Source organism: Varroa destructor, unplaced genomic scaffold (assembly GCF_002443255.2).
Source record: "Varroa destructor unplaced genomic scaffold, Vdes_3.0 BEIS01000003.1, whole genome shotgun sequence".
Lineage (NCBI taxonomy): Eukaryota > Metazoa > Arthropoda > Arachnida > Mesostigmata > Varroidae > Varroa > Varroa destructor.
Window position 1 is genome coordinate 34,596,969 of NW_019211456.1, and position 18,374 is coordinate 34,615,342.

The following is an 18,374-nucleotide window of genomic DNA, read 5'->3' on the forward strand; positions in this document are numbered from 1 at the left end:
AAACAAAAAAGAAACAGATTTTATACTGGTCAATTTAATCTTTGATTGAAATTGCTGTCAAATAAGCAGAACAACGGCTGAAAGGCGCGACATTCTCGGCGCCCTAAAGTGTAACGTTCGCATTGTGTTTAGACGAAATGGCAATGGGTTGTCGCAGATCTCGAGCGTTTTGCTGAACGCCAAAAATGACGCACAGAACCAGTCATTTTACCTAAACGGTAGTGACCGATCGTTGTGTGTATGAGATGCCGGAAACGGGAGAACATCGGGCCAATCCTTTCGTGTTAATTTCCTGCGACCTTTTACTTGGCTGCTTTGCTTTTTCTCAAAACACGAGCCGGAAGACTCATCGTTCACTCAGGCTTGATTCAGGCAAGGTTTTTGATCATCTTCTGCTGTAAAACAGCACTGCGCCATAATCGTGCAATTTGAATGCTCAGACTAATTCTTGTTACTGCTGTTACTCAGACTAGAGACTACTGAAATGGAAAAGAAGTAAACTGACTTAAACAGGCCAAGTGCGTCTTTGAAAAACATACAATGCATCAAGCGTTGGTACTGCGCCTAGCTTGTATGGCCTGGCTGGTTCAGGCTGTATGGACTAATGATCATGGACTCTCCTGGGATGATTTGTAAGTGATTTCCTTTTATTTGCAATATTTGTAATTAGTTGATCCGAAACGTTAGATAAAAAAAAACGTAAATTTACCTATGAGCAAATTCAGGCTAGTTGTTTTTGTAGCGTTCAATAGTATATAGTGATTAATGCATAAAGTTGCATAAGCTTGAAAAAGAGCGAAGCATCGCCGGACCGAATTCATTCGGGGGTTGTTGAGTACAAAAAAATGGGGAACTGAGAAATTTGGGTTTTCAGTGCCAAAAAGCTAGTAGTTTTATTTGCATTGATACAAACTGTTTCTTTACACTGATACCACTGGGGGGACCCATGTAGCATCTACGTTAGCCCGGGGCTAATTAATGCAGGTTATGTGTCTACATTCATCCGTTAAGGCATACCTGGGAACAAAGCGAACGCTGGCAAACTGTGGACGCAGTAACAGATGCTTGCTTGACAAATATTTAGGATCATCATTTCAAATTGTCTGTAGCTAAAATGCAAGGAAATCGCAACAAACGCGATGTGAATAGAAATTATTTTTCGTTGTAAAATTGATTATATTTAGGCCAACTAGGCCTGTGACTTAAAAATACCTAAAAGAATCATCACTTTTCAAATATTCGGTAAATATAAATATTTAAGTGATAGATTGAGCGGTAGAAAGTCGTACTGTCCGAGAAAGTTTGACTAAAATGCTCAGCTTTTTTGCAAGCGCTCTAAAGTGAACGGCTTGAAAAATGTCTATGAAAATACACTAATAAACGGATCGTCATCTGGGTGAAGAACGAAACCAAATACTAACAAGTTAGAACAATGCTGCAGAAGAATTTTACGAACCAGCGTTTAGGCCTGTGCCTTATGTACAAGTACTAGTAACGTGCTTGCGACGGACAAGAGAGTTTTGAACCCAACTCTCGTTCTGGGCTACTCGTAAAAGCATGTAAGAAACGTGGGCACAATTCGATTCGAGGAATCCTAGAGCACAGTAGAAATTAATATATATAATTGAGTTGACAGACTTTAGTCTATGGATTGCAAACACAATACTTTCAAGAAGACCATATAAGTTTGGACAATTGAGGCATCTGTAAGTTGCTAACAAGTGAAATTTTTCGCGTATATTTTACACACTATGAGTGAAAATTAAAAAGCGTTCGTACTATTATAGAAAGGCTATGATATAGATGAATATAATTAATTTACGGGTATCTCCTGCAACATACCATACGTATTAGGTCCGTGGATCATGTACAGAAATGTTCATATTGCTAAAAATAACGCCTCGTATAATTATAAAAGTGACTGATAAAATTTAATGGTACGATTCGAATATACATACAAACCTTCCTCGAAGTTTTTTTGGGCGACGATGCCGGGAATTATTCGAGACTTGATCGTTTGTTACCGTTTCAACAAGACGGCCCTTTTTAAGTTTCCTTAAAAAGAAATTCGTTTCTTAGCTGTGAGAATAGTTAGCCATGGGCAATGATATCTTCATTCAATTCATTTAATAGCCAAAAGATTTTGGGACGCTCGGATGGCTAATCCTAATCTCTACACTTAACTCAATACCTGAGCACGAAAACATTTCGGAGTAACTGGGCCAGGTGTCAACCCAATAGAGCCTGCATTCCATCGTTACCTGCTTGGGACGTTTGAAAAGTGGGCTTAAATCTAGATCGCCAACTGTTGTAAAACGCTAAAGTCAGTTTCGGTAAAGGCTGGCAGATGCCGCCTATTCTATGTTAATATGGTGCACTGTGTTCATCATCGCCTTAGCGGCACGTCAAAAAATGCATTCATGCAAAATGCGACCGGAAAAATCAGCATTAAATTTATAGCTTTTTTTCGGCTTTACGATGTAATCGTATACGATGAAACACAATGTAAAGTTCAAGAGTTACTAAAATGTGTCGTACTGCTAGATACATTATAGAAATAACCATATCAAATATGGCACACGCACTAAGTAGCTGAAGTAATATTGTGTTCTATTTTGTACATTCTATTCAGGGAAGACGCGGAGGAGGACGTATTGGATGAGGTCCCCATTCTCGGAAGGTCAAGTGTTCAAATCGGTAGGTTGAATGGGCCTTTTTAGGTTACCTATCATATTTAATCCACACGTGCAATGTGTAGGACGACTTGGTAGCGATGAATCGAAATGCGTTCATCATTAGCTATTCGCAAAGCTGGCCTGTGTCAGTTATAGACTTGTAGAATTTTTCTAGGCCTTTCTGGACACTGGTGTTTCTAGATAAAAATCACATACCTCTTTGAGTGTAATTCAAAGAACTTTTCCGTGGCGACATAAATGCCTTGGATACATAGAGAAAAAAAATACCTAATTAGGTCCTAGAGGTCCGGCAAGTAAAGAAAAGATCAAATCTATTATCAAACTTATTTATTCTAAAACAGTCACCAACTAAGGGTAATTTTAGCGTGTTGAAATCAATTCGCAAATAGCTTGCCCGAAATATCCCACTTTTATAATCAAGAACTATTTGTTCAGCCAAGAATTCAATATACTCTAATGTATTACAGGCAAACCTAGTTTTATAGACTCAGCTACTTATGAGTAATCAGTGCGAATTATAAAATATTGACAAGAAGCTGTTTATCTAGAAATTGTATGAGATTGTTTATGTATTACATTGAAGTTCGTTCATTGTCGGGTCACAGAAATCTGCCCAATCCCGGCAGCCCCAAAACGCTCCAGGGTCAAGTGTCGAAAAAGTCATGGGAAACGCATGTGCAAGGCCAGTTGTCTCAAAGGTTTTAAACTCCCGGATGGAAACGTCACACAGATAATCAGCTGCAATGAAGACGATGGCATCTATACACCGAGAGAGGCATTTGTTGACTGCGAAGGTACGTTTGCTCACGGCGTGCACTAGTCAGGCTACAATTTAGGTGTTACCTGTTTTTTAAGGAAAGGATATTCCGGACGATTGCCAGATAACTGAGAATTTGTTTCATTAAATCACGATTTCCTGTGGAGGATGAACAACTATGATCTTTTTACCTTCTATATACTTCCTATATTTTAGAATAGTTATTTAGCGTATTGCTTAAGTTTCTAGGAAGTTATTAGTTTTGTATTTCTTTTTTATATCAACTATCGTGGGGTGCCCTTAACGAAGACGTGCTTGGTTCGTCGACGACCAGCACCATATAATATACCGGTAGTTCATGTAATCGCGTATACCAATTTTTAATTGAAGACTTAAACACACTTGAACAGCGCCCCCTCCGCGCCTCCTACTAACTGGTTTGATTTTTTTTGCTTATAAACATAGCATACTGCCATGAACCATGCGAGAACGGAGGCAAATGCATTGGTAACAATGAATGCGTATGTAAGGCTACTTTCCGCGGTCAGAGATGCGAATACGGTAAATATCATACGGATCCTTAATAATGACAATGGTAGTGGTTATGATTAAACCCTTATTGCTGCACCATACTTTTTTTTTGTAACTAAAAAAAAATCTACCAAATACTTCTCAACTACCAAAAGAAGCGTCATCATTTTTATGCTTATGTGATCAAGCGAAAACTATGACGGTAGCGTATTCTAGTGCGACATCACCCGACAGTCTGGAGCTGGTTGTCATGAAAACGTATATTTTCAGTCTTGCTCATTAGTTTACGTACATTACTCGATTATGTAGCAAAAGGTTTACTGCAACTAACTAAGCAATAACTAAGGGTTGAAAAACAATGATTGCCTTTGAGATATCTAACTGTTACTGATAAGTGTATCGCCGATGTCTCCTATGTGAAAGCAATAAATATGACAGGCGAAAATGTGAAATTATTACAGCCGTGAGCCTTTGCGATGGACATTTCTCGGAGTTTCTCGGTACGTGGAGATGTAGTCATCAAAGGAATGGAACTATTTGCAGTCTTAGTTGTCCAGACCCCTTTTATTTTGAGTTCGAATCACCACATACGCACCGATGCAGTATCGAAGGCATATGGACTCCGTCACGAGTGCCAACCTGCGTTGCCGGTACGTCAAATCAGCGTTCACCGCTAGAAAAGCTTTTTACTTAATCAACTGATAGCACTTACGAACTATTGCGTGTCGCTAGAAAGAAGCCTACATTGATTAGCCCAACAACTAGTCCGAAGTACTAATCCTTACGAAAGCTAAACTTTCGTGGCGCTCCTCCATTCCATAAAGCCATTGCTTTATTGACTGTTTGAATATATCATTTACCTGTTTGATAGAACTACCGCCTAATAGATGGTTACCGTACGTCCGTTCCAATGTTTTTCCATAGACGACCCCGAACTGGAGCTGATACCCGGAGAGGTTACACGAGATGAAATGGAACAAGCACGGGGAACAAAAAAAGATGGAAACGATCATGATCACTATGAAATATATGAAACTATCTAGTAAGTGGCGGCGTATTTATAAGGTTTTAACAGTTACGTGTCAATCATACACAGCAGGAGAAGTAATTAGAATTAGAATAAATAGAATAGAATAGAACAATAATATTAGAAGTTAACAATCGATAGTTCAAGGTGCTGTAAAATTACCGGGAAATATTAAATATTCTAGTGTAGATGAACCTGAAAAGGAATCGAACGCAGTGGTTGTAGAAGCCCAGGATGCGTCATCAAACATTATCCGCCGAAAGAAGTGTCCCACAGGTGAGGAACGGGTCAAGTGTGTCCCATCTTGTGAAGCAACGTGCGACAGACCAGATATTTCTTGTCCACCGACTCCCGAAGATGAATGTGTCGAAGGCTGTGTATGTCCACAAAACTACGTCCGACATGGGGAAAACTGTGTTCCACGAAAGGCCTGTCCATGTTACCACGAAGGATTTATCTTTGAGAACGGACGTTATATCGTGCAGGACTGCAACACCTGGTAGGTGGATTGATGTTTTGGCCAGATACGAAATTGGAGTGAAGAATTAGCTGAATTAGGATTTTATAAGGTTGTATAAATGTACATAATTGTCATGTTAAACGATTGGCTAATTTCATATCAATGCATCACTGTGACGTAGTAGGTACGGTGGTCATAGCATTGCCGTGGTTTATCAGTTCTGACCTGTATGCGTTTTTTTTGACAGTACGTGTAAAGATGGCGAATGGGCTTGCACGAGAGAAGTGTGTGACAGTGAATGTGCCGTTCTAGTCAACTCGTTCTACGTTACATTCGATGGCAAAGGATATTATACGGGTGCCGGTTCTTGCGCATTTGTCCTTATGCAGATCACTGATGGGCCTCAGATTATTCAGGATCGATCTTCCTGCCCGGAGGACGCTACCGAGGTTAGCTTTGTTGTACAGCAGAAGTATACGTCAAAAGCGTCATTTAAACGTATAAATTGTAATTGTTTAGTATGTCATAGCTTTGCAAACTGCCATATAAATGGTAAAATAGTTTCGGAGAACGCGTTACTTTTATTTGATATGTTCTTATGCAAATTCAATTAATGACCTATAATACATTTAGTATTAATGATAAATACATTTCAGCATAGTATAGTAACTTTAATATCGTATCTTGTAGTACAATATAAGAGCTTCCGTTTATTTGCATGCATTTAGAGGTGAACTCATTATTATATCCTCAAATTCCCCAATGAATGCATTCCCAGTGGAAATTTGCAGTGTTTGTATGTCAAGTTATCAGTAACTAAGTTGTTATAGAATCGCTAAAAATCAATGGCGTGGGAATCCGTTTAGCGTGGATGTACATAGGCCTGATAAATTTCCCTGCACGCATGCCTACCGTCTGCTCGAATATTCGCAGGTCTGTGTCGGTGATGTGGTGATCAACCTCAACGACCTTTCAATCCGTGTGACATCTGATCTACGAGTTCTAAAGGATCATAGGGAGCTCAGACATCTTCCCATTATGCTGCCCCATCAGATCACACTTTCTCGACCCACCCACGAATTTATTCAGGTAGATATTTGCGTTGGCGATTTCAGATTTGTTCTACGGTTCTTACTGAACTAATATATGCGTAGTCTAAAAAACCGCGGGATAGAGCTCTAGAACTATCTGATACAAGCAACCATCTCATTATAATACATTTAGGATTGTGGCTTCATTTGTTTGCTGATATAAGCTAAATAGGAATGTGCTAGGTTAATAAAATGGCTCTGATGATACAACTCACTTATTTTAGGTTGATGTAAAATATATCAGCATTTTGACTAATGGCAAGAGCCAAATCTCGATCAAGGCGTCGCCCACGTTCTTCAACAAAACAGTTGGCCTCTGCGGAACCTTCAATCATCAGGTATGGTGCTCTGTAGGATTACTAAGTAGGAGTATTTTATGCTTATCAACATGCACTTGTTAATTCTTAACACTTAGATTTTAAAATACACGAGAGACAATGACCTTGATATCTACGGAGTTTATTTTATGACAGGTCGTTTAATTAAAGTAGCCAAACCACTCTACATAAATCGTTTGTTCCTAACTTACGGTACAGAATCCCGCCCTTCATAGAGGCAAATGACCGTTTCCCGATTGTCCCATTTCGAAGCACGTTTGTATTCGATAGCGGGTTAAATAAAAGAGTACTAAATAGAAATCACTATGAATTGCTCATGCAATGACCAGCGAGCTGATGACTTCACCACTCCAAATAATGACATCACGACGTCGTCAGGAGCAATTGCCGAATCGTGGCTGGTCGAGATGGAGGGGTGTAAGTTCACCCCCGTAACGTCTTGTCCCTCAAATGGCACCTTCTACTTTGAACGGCTCGCGATCTGCCAAAAGCTTTACAGAGACGAATCAATATTCCAGGGTTAGTTGCCCCCCACCGTATAGAAAAGTCACATGAAATGTATACTTCAATCTTGCAATTATGCTCAGCTACATATTGTGCTGAAGTTCCACTAAACCCATTTCGGTGCTGTTGAAATGGCAGGATGTAACGACAAAGTGGCTCCAGAGGAATACTACAGTCTATGCCTAAACGTGTTATGTTCATGCTCATCGGAGACACCAGAATGCCTTTGTCCCGTAATCAGCTACTATGCACAATTGTGCGCAAATAAAGGCGTTATCACGGACTGGCAATCTCAGTTGCCCCAGTGTAGTAAGTATTAGAACGTATTCTCGAAGAAAACCTGCAAAATACTTATATCAGATTCTAGCAATCAACCAAAATCATGTTTGGTGTTGTTTTAAATAATAATAATGAAATTTTCATGCATAATGTAATAATTGGATTGCAGCTTCTTTGTGCCACCAGGGCATGCAGTACCAATACTGTCAATCAGGATGTCACGCATCTTGTGCGCATCGATCGCACTTCGGCCCCAACTGTACTCAAGGAGCATGCGTTGAAGGTTGTGCTTGTCCAGCAGGTCAAACCTTTAGCACAACAGGCACCTGCATACCGTATGACTCGTGTATGTGCTATTTCGATAATCGCGAGTATCCGGACGGATTCCGGCAATCGAGAACTCACCAAAACTGGTAAGCTTGTAGGTCTGGTAGCCAGAGGAATAAGGTTAGTCTTTTTAGCATAAAATGGTAGAAACGGGTCTGTTGTAATGGAAGTGCCTGCTCAATGTCTCCAGTGAATGTCGAAAGGGTTTTTGGCATTGTGAAGCATCGACGGATGAGTGCGACAACTGTACAGTCGATGCTGTCGAAATGAAGTGCCCGGATCCAGAGGAGGTGTTTTCTCAGTGCGTTACATCGTGCGAACCAACGTGTAAAAATTTAAAGGTCAAGCGAGACGAATGCGACAACGGGGTATGTCACCCAGGTTTGTAATCCTTTAAGCATTCCTTACAACCGGTATTTGCCTTCTGAGCGTATGTTCGGCATTTTCTATTGTCAGCATTTCAAACTTAGTGGATATGGATGGAGCCTTCTGTTCTATGGAACTGAAATTTAATCCCATTTGAATTAATTTTTTCCCCTGAGTTAGCACCAAGCTGTTTAATTCAATCATAAACTACACTCTACGTTATCACCATTGACGTTATCAGGCTGTACGTGCGCTAACGGTTATGTTCGAGACGAAAGAACGAGGAAATGTATCCGTCGCAGTGAATGTCCTTGTATTCACGGAGGATTGCAATATAATGAAGGCGAGTCCGTTCATCGGGAGTGTAACAAATGGTAACTGGCATTCGTGTTAGCTATGTATCTAGGATTACGAATGATTTACGTCGAATAAGATAACGTTGTGTTGAGGTTTTGCAAAGTAAATTTACAAAATGAGTGACGCGATTAGTGATTAACGCGTATGACTTTTATCTTATCTTTTATTGTAAAATAATGAATATATTTTTGTTTCCATTTTTGATATGGTTAGCACCTGCGTGGACGGCACTTGGAAATGCGCCGACGCACCTTGTCCGGGACAATGTGACGTGTGGGGCGACACCCACGTGAAAACCTTCGACGGGGAAATGCTCGACTTTGACGGGCAGTGTGATTATGTCATCGTACGAGCAGATAGTGAATCGTTAAATTCAGGCTGGTTCCAAGTAATCCTTCGAAACTTTCGTTGTGCGACGCCTTCGGCCCATTGCCGAAAAAGCGTCGTCGTTCAGTACGGTACGTTCGATAGATTTTAGATAAACTTCAATAATTCCTCGTTATCATGAAGCAAAACAATGGTCTATTATATTTAAGGCATCGCGATTATTTGTGATGGCGGCATGTTTGCATTCTATACTAGCCACTAAATGATCATTAAAGTAATGATGAAATACCATCGAGACCAAATCGTCGGGCGGTGGATCCGACGAGACCATCTGCTTATAGAAAATGAAAAAAGATCATCTGAAACAGGCCATAGAAAAATGAAACAATACACGTAACACCTATTAGGTTACGTGTTGGTTGTTATTCCTAAAGCAATGCCAGAATAATATCATTGGATCATCTACGATACTATTACATATTGCTATGTATGGCTGAAAACCCTGTATTAATTTTTGGTTATGTCCGTTCCCTTTGCCCGTACGTTGTAGTAAAAATGCTATGTCAATCTGAAAAATGCATACAATAGGAAAAAAACACTCTTTTTAGTAAATTTACCTGTATAAACGTTAGGCACATTTATTAAAGACAAGTAAATCTATCTACGGGTACTACATCTTTTAGAAAATCACTCTGCAACTCTAATACGAAATACATGGCATCTCTCGAGAGAAGCTCCGCTCAGTCCACAACACGTCGGCCTCTTCACTAAAATGATTCTTCCAAATCAACTAACGGTCTACTGGGATGGGAACACTCGACTCTATGTCATTGCGGGAATTCAATGGAAGGAACGAGTAAGTCTACCAACACGATCTAGAGTCGCGTTTTCTCAACTTTTCCGCCAATGTACCATGTCAGTATCTGCGTCACTTGATTACTTGCGAAATACTTGCTTATTCTCAATACGAACTTGAATTTTGAATACGTATTCTCAATACCTACAGTGGCTCCTACTTTCAATAGTGCCGTGCGAGGTCCCATTCGTTCCTGATGAGCTAGGCCGGATTATTTCTGAAGTATGGCTTGTAAGGACAAAGGGCCCTTTGTGGCTGTCGTTTTTCAGTAACATACGGAACTTTTGTGGAATTTTCAGTCTCCGTAGAGCCGCTTGTAATATATTACATAATATAGCAACTTGAAGGGGAGTAAACGCTTTAACGAGGTAACAATCAGGGTCCTTAAAAGGTCGTTCAAAATAATCGACATCAGTGATGGTTGTCCTAAAGATTTTTAAATAAACTGTGTCAGGCACACACTACGACGGGTTCGTACATGTTGACTGAGGATCCATGAGTGATGGTAGTATCCTTGCGATTGCTCGTTATATTAACGCGTCGATTTCTGTTGATAAAAACTAATTAGTGGGCTAAGTTTATTTTCTTCCCATGATCAAAGTGCTTATCAGGTATAGAGATCTGTGATGGCTCGACCTGACCTTTAGCCATTCTTGGATAAGTCTCTGGAAGAGGTCCTAAAGTTGGATCTATGAAATAGTACGTAACTATTTCAGTAGGCCTTTTAGATGCTTATTTCCTTGTCCTTTTTCATAAATCCTTTGTTACCATCTGCAATATCTCACCATCTGAGGTATGAACCGTCAGCAGCCAGCGTACTTATTGTCCTTGCCCGCTACGGTAACGCACCCAAAAAGATGCCTATTAACTGCCCAGTTCAGATCGCTTCCGTAATAACTTCTGGGTACTAAGGTATAATCAGTAAGTTCGTTTCATTTTCAGTTGCTCGGACTTTGCGGAAATTACAATGGGGATGACACTGATGAGCTACAAGTTTCTTCAGGAGGACCGCAAGTACATTCAGTCCAAACGTTTGTCAAAGACTGGCAATTGCATAAGCACTGCAAACTTCCAGCGGCGAGAGATCTCCAGTGTCGAAACGAGAGCAAGAAACTCGAAGCTCAGAGCCAATGCGCAGTGTTGAAGGGGCCTTTGTTTGAAGATTGTCATAATGATGTTGATGTCGAACCCTATTTGGAAAGGTTACTAATATTACTAAATTTGTCAGGCTTAGAGATCAAACGGCGATGTGTCCGTTCTTAAACTTATGTGTGTACGGTAACGTTAGAACGTTAGAAAACAGTCAAGCTAAAGCGCTTCCTGAGATGTGTCCTGTTATATACCTATACATCGGATACAAACCAATGCTATCCTAGCTCTCTACGCCTAAGTATTATTCAGTTAATCTTGTTGTCTCTTCCCTATTGCTTCGTAACAGCTCTTTCATTATGCCGTACTACATAAGTTATTGATTGCATTGTTCTGATTACTCACTTACGCCGCTTCATTTATCCTATTACAGATAACTTAAGTAGTTCAACTATACTGCCTCGAACATTTATTTATCTTGACTAGTATATTAAATGACCTGATGCAGACATCTCACCACCACGTTCAAGTTGTACCGTTACTCTGCTACGTAGTCTATGTCATACTTTGCCACATATATTGCACTGCTGTTATTGGAAGCTGGCTCTATTTTTATTATACCATATAAATCTAAGACTGTTTGAAGAATCGAGCAAGTAAGCCTATCTCAATATGTTTAAAAAATTTTCGACCATGTTCCCCCGGAAACATATTCGCTAATAATCTTTTCGCGACAAAGATAAGAAAAACTTTTTCTCTTGGCGATGCAAAGGTATATCTATACCGAACAACTCGAGAAGCCAAAAACTTACTTTTGGATGTTTCTCACATATTACCGAGAAAACTGCCCGAAAATATTAACCCTTCGCATAACATTAGTGCATTTTTTTTTGCATAAAATCGTTAGCCCTCCTCAAAACGTTATATAAAAATAAACTTACATTTATTTTATAATAGATATTGTATAGAGAATTGTAAGTAATTCCAGCGTCTTGGTTGCTGACATCGAATTGCAGGTGTTTAGCCGACGCGTGCAGCTGTCATGATTTAGGCAATTGTGAATGCGTTTGCACCGCGATTGCTGCGTACGCTCATCGTTGTGCCCAGAGAGGGGTTCCTGTCCGATGGAGACACCAAGACCTTTGCCGTATGGATTCGAAGACACCTCGATTAGTGCATCGCTCATTTCACTATCAGTCATATAAAAGTCTAATTATCTATGCAGTGTTTTGGGAACTTAGCAATTATCGTTGCAAATATTTTTTATAAAATTCAATACACATTCAGGGTATTACCTCGTGGTGCCCAGTTACAGTATTTATGCTAGAGTCGTCTTGCAAGATTGGTCATCCGGAGTTAGCCACCTTCTAGTGAACCTGTTAATAAAGGCGGCGTTTTGTTGGACAAGTTGGGGCCACAAAATGAGAATTATGTAACAATCAATAATATTCTGTTCGTTCCTTTTTCACAGCAATGCAATGTGACGAAGATTGTGAACGGTATACGCCGTGCGTCCCGGACGCTTGTGCAAACTCGCAGACGTGCCAGATGGCTATTGAACAGGGTGTTCAGATGGATTGTCACGAACCGGTCTGCGTCGAAGGTTGTGCTCTGCCGAAGTGCAAGGCTGGTAAGGGGTTCCTCCTGATGACTGCTCCTATACGCTGTAGTTGATAAAAGGAAAACGAATGACGACCATTAGTACATGATGTTCGGTTCAGTAGTGATGAACTAACAACTCGTCAACGTTATCACGCATTTACAGGTTATATCCGTCTAAATGCGTCCACTCACGAGTGCGTCCCTTCGTCCCAGTGTGGAGGCGGACATGTCAGCGGCCTGGTTAACGTAGAACCCGTGTTTTGTCGGGTCGCAGACGGAAAGGGGAATGGACAAGTCTACAGGGAAGGAGATCGTATGCCTTCCAATGACTCTTGCGTTTCATGGTAAGAAATGTTGAAAATATACTGTTTTTTAAATAAGCCGTCTAGCCTTGCGGTTCTTGATGTCCTCGACTCTACAATTTCTCTTGGGAATTCCCTGTTTACATACACTTGAAGCCTTTAACTTCGCTTGGACTTAGCCAAATATGAAGATAAATAGTACCCAGAGTTTAAAAGGTTTTTAATTAGAGAAAACGTAAGCTGTAGAATAGGGCAAAATTCTATAATTATATAGGTATATCTCAAACGCAAGCTGTCAACCGCAGTAAATTCTTTTTCTTTTATAATCAATTAGTTAATCTAAATGAACAAGGATAGATATAAATTTAAAATTCAGGCAGAATTTGTCAGTCGTGATATCCCTTTCAGGCAATTTGTTGAAATCAAAGGAGTCTATCTCATGCATCTGAATAAGAAGAGCGTACAATGCGAATGTGTATAAATCGTTAAAAATGTGTAACTAAAACCACACTCAGATCGGCGGCCCGTTTTAAAGACTTACTTTTCAATTTCAGCTTCTGTATGCGCGGTGCGACTCGTTGCATTGGTCAGCCCTGTACCCAATCACTTATAAATATCAACTGCTTCGACGGGTGGTCCGATTGGAGGAGCGACAATTCACCGCCTGACGCAGTCTGTAGTCCTAATACGTATCTAGAGTCATGCTATTTTGTATAGATAGAGTAAGAAAGACAAATAAGATGAAGTTAGTTTTAGAAGAATATGATTGATAAGCGATCTTTAGCGACCTGTTGTGACATTCGTGTTCAATCATATATTGGTAAGCTTAGTGTAAAAAGGCATAGACTTAATGTCGACTCTTAACTGAGATGGATATTAAATAGGTAATAGCGGGCCATTCTGTTGTTAACTGTTCCGTACGTCCACCGTCTTCTTCCTGTCTACCACCAAAATTTTAGTTCGGCCGGGATCTCGAGTACCTCGTGTACCATAAATGCCCACGAGAGTCAATCGTAGATTTAGAATGCCGACGGATTCACGATCATGAGATGTGGAATCCTTACACTATGGGAGTTTCGTGCGACAAATCTAGAGGACTTGAATGCGAGCCCCATGATCTACAGCCATGTGATGACTGGGAAATACGCGTCCAGTGCTCATGTTAGTTCACCTTTGAGGCTGTTGTTTTGTACGTGATATCTTATCAATTCATTGCTGCGATTAAAAGAGCGCCTATCGCGTGTCCCATTTGTCTGTCTGAAAATAGCTGTTACATAGTAAGCAGACTAAGATGACCCAAAGGAATGATCGTTTAGGGGTTACCTCGTGTATTCGAGTCTGTGGAATCTGCGGCACGTTTTTTTTCAGATTTTGCATATATATAGTTAGATGTTTGGCTTCTTCAATCACTTAATTCACGCGGACTTAACCGAGTCGAGCATTATATAAGCCAAATCACAGTTTTCATAATTTTAATTATTCAACGGATTTTTGACTACTACTGATGACCCCTGCGATGGCAATTACTTTTCTTTCTATGGCAAACAGGTCCTGTAGACCCGAGCGAGGTTGTTTCAATAGACGTTCCACCAGCCTCTATAAGCGGTGAGGTTCATGTTGCATCTACACCCAGTCTCTGTTTAATATATATGATAGCATATCTTAAGAACTAGGCCACCTTCTGCTAGAAGAAAAACCTGTGAATACGTAGCAATCCTTCTTATAATGCTTTCCTTGTGAATTTGGCAATAACGCCAGCATTAAATACATCCACGTTTGATCTACGATACAATTATTATATACACCATCCGTTGTTGGCTCTCTTAATTATAAACCATTTATATTTTTTAGATGCGCAAACTTGTCTTAATGGCCAGCAATGGTCCACCTGCGGAATTGACTGTTCACAAACGTGCCATAATTACCGCAAGAATCTCATGCTGCAAGGTCATTGCCTGGATAAGGAATGCATACCTGGTTGCCGTGAGGAATGCCCACAAGGGCAAGTTCTTTTCGGACCAAACAATTGTGTACCCATCGATCACTGCCCCTGCGTTTTACCATCAGGAGAGATTGTACCTGTACGTTGAATCAAGTATTTATCCATACATTTAAAGCACACAACTGAGTGTTGTTAGACTAAGCAGTGCCAAGGTTTGCCTAGCCAAGAAAAAATACATTGAAATATCGGTACTGCCGCTTAACCTAGGCATATTTTTATCTATCTAAAGCAGTACTGCATGTGCGACCTGTAGTTTGGATCGATATCACAGAAGTTGTATATTTTGAACTGTTAAATTATGCCCTTGTCATTGCATTTTTATGCTTCTAATTGGCTAGTAGTTAGAGACATCGACTTGTGCCTCTCACAAGTAGTGTTGCAGGTTGCCAAAATACACTATAGGTGAAAAGCCTGATCTATGTATGGAGGATATAAAAGATGCATTATAGAAAAAACGCGCGTTCTGCTAACGTTTCATCGTAGGACTGCTAACGCATGGTAGTTCTGCGTGAATCCCAGCTTGCCGGCCCACGACGCAAGCACTCAAGTGTTACTGCTTGGTTATGGTTTTCAGCCTGGCGAAGTACGTGTTAAAGACGAATGTCACGAGTGCCAGTGTTTACGCAACGAGATGATTTGTCAAGAGCTCAGCAAATGCGAGCAACAACGTGAGGGCACCGTGCTCACAGAAACTAAAGGTACTGAACAGAATAATTGAAAAAAATCAGTGAAAGCAAGAAACCACCTGAGTTACGCTATATGTTCTATAAAAAAAAAAAATATTTTATTTGTAGTGCTTCCGCCAGAAATGACCGAAGGCTGTTGGACCCAATGGATTAGTACTGATAACGCAGACGCGGCTGGTGATTTTGAGAAGCTGCGATTGCTTATTGGTCAAGGACTCGTTTGTGAACGGCCTACAGCTATCCAATGTCAAACTAAGGAAAGTCATTTGTCTCCAGGAGGTAAAATTGTTGCACGAGTCAGAACATGTTTTTAGCAACTTTTTTTTAGCTGTCTCCAAATTTCTTTTGAAAAATATAACGCATTTCAGGCCAGTAAATAGATAATAGATGTTAAGTCGCTGTGCATAGCAGACTGAAACAGCGTCGCTGAAAGTTTCGACACGATTGAATAGTTAGCACACTGAAACACATGGCGTGTATGCCAGTCGACAGATTTCTTCGTCCCTAGTGCTTCGTCTATCAGTATAGTCCTCCTAACTGATTTTTTATTGAACTGAATAAATGTTAGGGACCGCCAGCGATAGACCAGATTACTCTTTAGTACTAATCACATAGGTATAGGTACATAGGACAATAGTATGTGCAGTAAAATGAGTCAACAATATGAGAAACAGATGTTTACTTGTATTGCTCTTAAGTGTACAGTATCTAATCTAGCGGCTCTTTGTGTTTTTTTTTTTTTTTTTTTTTTTTAACAATTTAGGTATTGACTGGACGGCAACAGGTCAAACGTTAACTTGCGACGTTAACAGTGGACTGTCATGCTTCCACACCGCTAATCCGGGCGATGGTTGCTTTGATTACCAGGTTAAATTTTATTGCCCGTGCGACGAGGTCGAGGGGATCACTTATGATAATAGAGTCAGTACACCGCCCAGTGCGGTCGTCGTCGAATTTCTGTGTCCCGAAGCCAATGGTCTATTCCCCGACCCTGTAAACTGCGATCATTTCTACCATTGTTCCAACAATATTCCCTTTCATAAACCATGTGCTCCTGGCACTCTATTCCATCCGGTGCTTAAAATTTGCGATCATCACGGAAACGTTCAGTGTGGCCAGGGCGGTAAGTGGATAAATCTACGGTTCATCAGATCCTCAAATTTACATAGCGAAATGTTTAAACGAACATTCTTTTACATATCGATTTTTAATAAATTAGCTTTCAATTCAACAGTTATTTAAGTGCTTTATACTCTATCCAAAAATCTTTGCACTAAAAAAAAAGGCTTGAGGCAAAGTCGATTGTATCAGTTTAAGCACAATTTTTCAGGTCTCATTCTAGCTCGAACAGGACACGAATATTTGTGAAAAAAAAAAAGTCCATTATCATCAACTAGTTAGGAGTGACACGAGGAACCACTTGGATGGTGACAGATTAACTAGGAGGTTTTATTGGCTTTGTTCATGTAAAAGGGCACTCTTAGCAACTAGTACGCCCATCAAAGCTGGCACCTGTTTTTGATCGCCATCTGGTTGCTAGTTTGATAGCCAGGCATATTGGGATACGCAAAGCACTCCGTCTTATAGGGGTAATGAACCTGAGTCATGAAAGCGTCCTCTTTGGCCAGTTCTAGCTGTTCCCATTAAAGCCTATGCTGTCAGAGACGCCCCACTACAAGTGCAATTCAAAATGACCATGTTGGCTAAAGCGAAGAGCAGCTTGTAGGGCATTAATATGGAGTTTAAAACTGGTTTTTATTGGTAATCAAAAGTGAGTGATAGGGTCGATCCATATCACCTGTTGGATGTGAAGCATTACCGTTCAACCTAACCGTACTTGTAGATATGAAGAAAATACGCTTCAGTGAATTGAAAATGTAATTATGGAACTACAGCATCAAGAGGCTAAACATTCCGTTATATGCTCAGACGCCGCGCATTGCAAGAACGAATGAGCCTGCCTTAGCAAAGGTCCTGAGCTATTTTATTCGCATCATCGTTTCCCATTGCCGAAGACCGGCGGAATCAGATGCCTTTTAAGTTGACTTCTAATGAACGGTAGCATCACCGATTATCGATGGCAATTTATACGTGCGCCAAAACGAGCCCCTGAAACAAAAAATGTTTGAGGAAAACCAATCATTTTTGCTACTATAAGTAACAGAATAGTGAACGCTCGCCATGCCAAAACACGTTCGCCATCTCTCAGTAGAAATCGGTACTATATAACGATCGTAAACAAAAAATATACTGACGTGTAATGCAACTACTAATTCACAAATCACTACGCTAGAACGTGACGTAATATGGTGTAACCTCTATCTGAAAAGGGGGTAGCCGAACACATTGATTAAGCTCATATGACAGCTATATTTTCACACACGTATCTTTACATACACATTTTCACATACATGACGTTGTCCTTTATACCAATCGAAACGAAAATAATACTTATATAACAAAAATCTTAATACTTATAACGTCTTGTGTGCAACGGTAAAAGCCGCAATGACGAAGAACCGTAACTTCTCTTCAGATGTATTTGCATATAAGTTATTACATATATATTCAATTGAAGAAATCTATATATGAATGTTAGCAAGGGACTTCACACCGTTCTTTAGTCACTATAACAGGTAAACAATAATCGTAATTTAAAAATCCTTATATACATAATTATTTAACTGCTAGTCTTCTTCGAAAACTCTAATCTATGCCGTGCAGTCCTCCACTTTTGCTGTTGTTTCTATTTTTGTATTAAATAATCAAACATTTAT

General features: G+C 40.1%; 1 protein-coding gene across 3 annotated transcripts in view; it reads left to right on the forward strand.

Annotated features, from left to right (window-relative positions):
• Positions 1-315: 315 nt before the first annotated feature.
• Positions 316-18,374, forward strand: part of LOC111247407 (hemocytin-like) — a 26,964-nt gene continuing 8,905 nt past the window's right edge. For 2 of the 3 annotated variants that reach the window (XM_022798273.2, XM_086982317.1), the window contains exons 1-28: positions 316-632; positions 2,633-2,697; positions 3,302-3,490; positions 3,919-4,014; positions 4,446-4,634; positions 4,909-5,026; positions 5,196-5,510; positions 5,719-5,920; positions 6,405-6,560; positions 6,787-6,900; positions 7,230-7,419; positions 7,543-7,713; positions 7,853-8,096; positions 8,201-8,391; positions 8,618-8,750; positions 8,947-9,191; positions 9,744-9,916; positions 10,859-11,118; positions 12,022-12,152; positions 12,477-12,635; positions 12,771-12,951; positions 13,464-13,581; positions 13,869-14,070; positions 14,458-14,514; positions 14,761-14,990; positions 15,486-15,609; positions 15,706-15,876; positions 16,361-16,720. In XM_022798273.2, the coding sequence (XP_022654008.1) occupies positions 541-632; positions 2,633-2,697; positions 3,302-3,490; positions 3,919-4,014; positions 4,446-4,634; positions 4,909-5,026; positions 5,196-5,510; positions 5,719-5,920; positions 6,405-6,560; positions 6,787-6,900; positions 7,230-7,419; positions 7,543-7,713; positions 7,853-8,096; positions 8,201-8,391; positions 8,618-8,750; positions 8,947-9,191; positions 9,744-9,916; positions 10,859-11,118; positions 12,022-12,152; positions 12,477-12,635; positions 12,771-12,951; positions 13,464-13,581; positions 13,869-14,070; positions 14,458-14,514; positions 14,761-14,990; positions 15,486-15,609; positions 15,706-15,876; positions 16,361-16,720 (4,876 nt within the window). In that variant the 5' untranslated portion in view covers positions 316-540. The remainder of the gene's footprint in view (positions 633-2,632; positions 2,698-3,301; positions 3,491-3,918; positions 4,015-4,445; positions 4,635-4,908; positions 5,027-5,195; positions 5,511-5,718; positions 5,921-6,404; positions 6,561-6,786; positions 6,901-7,229; positions 7,420-7,542; positions 7,714-7,852; positions 8,097-8,200; positions 8,392-8,617; positions 8,751-8,946; positions 9,192-9,743; positions 9,917-10,858; positions 11,119-12,021; positions 12,153-12,476; positions 12,636-12,770; positions 12,952-13,463; positions 13,582-13,868; positions 14,071-14,457; positions 14,515-14,760; positions 14,991-15,485; positions 15,610-15,705; positions 15,877-16,360; positions 16,721-18,374) is intronic. The other variant, XM_022798271.2, reaches the window with a different exon arrangement.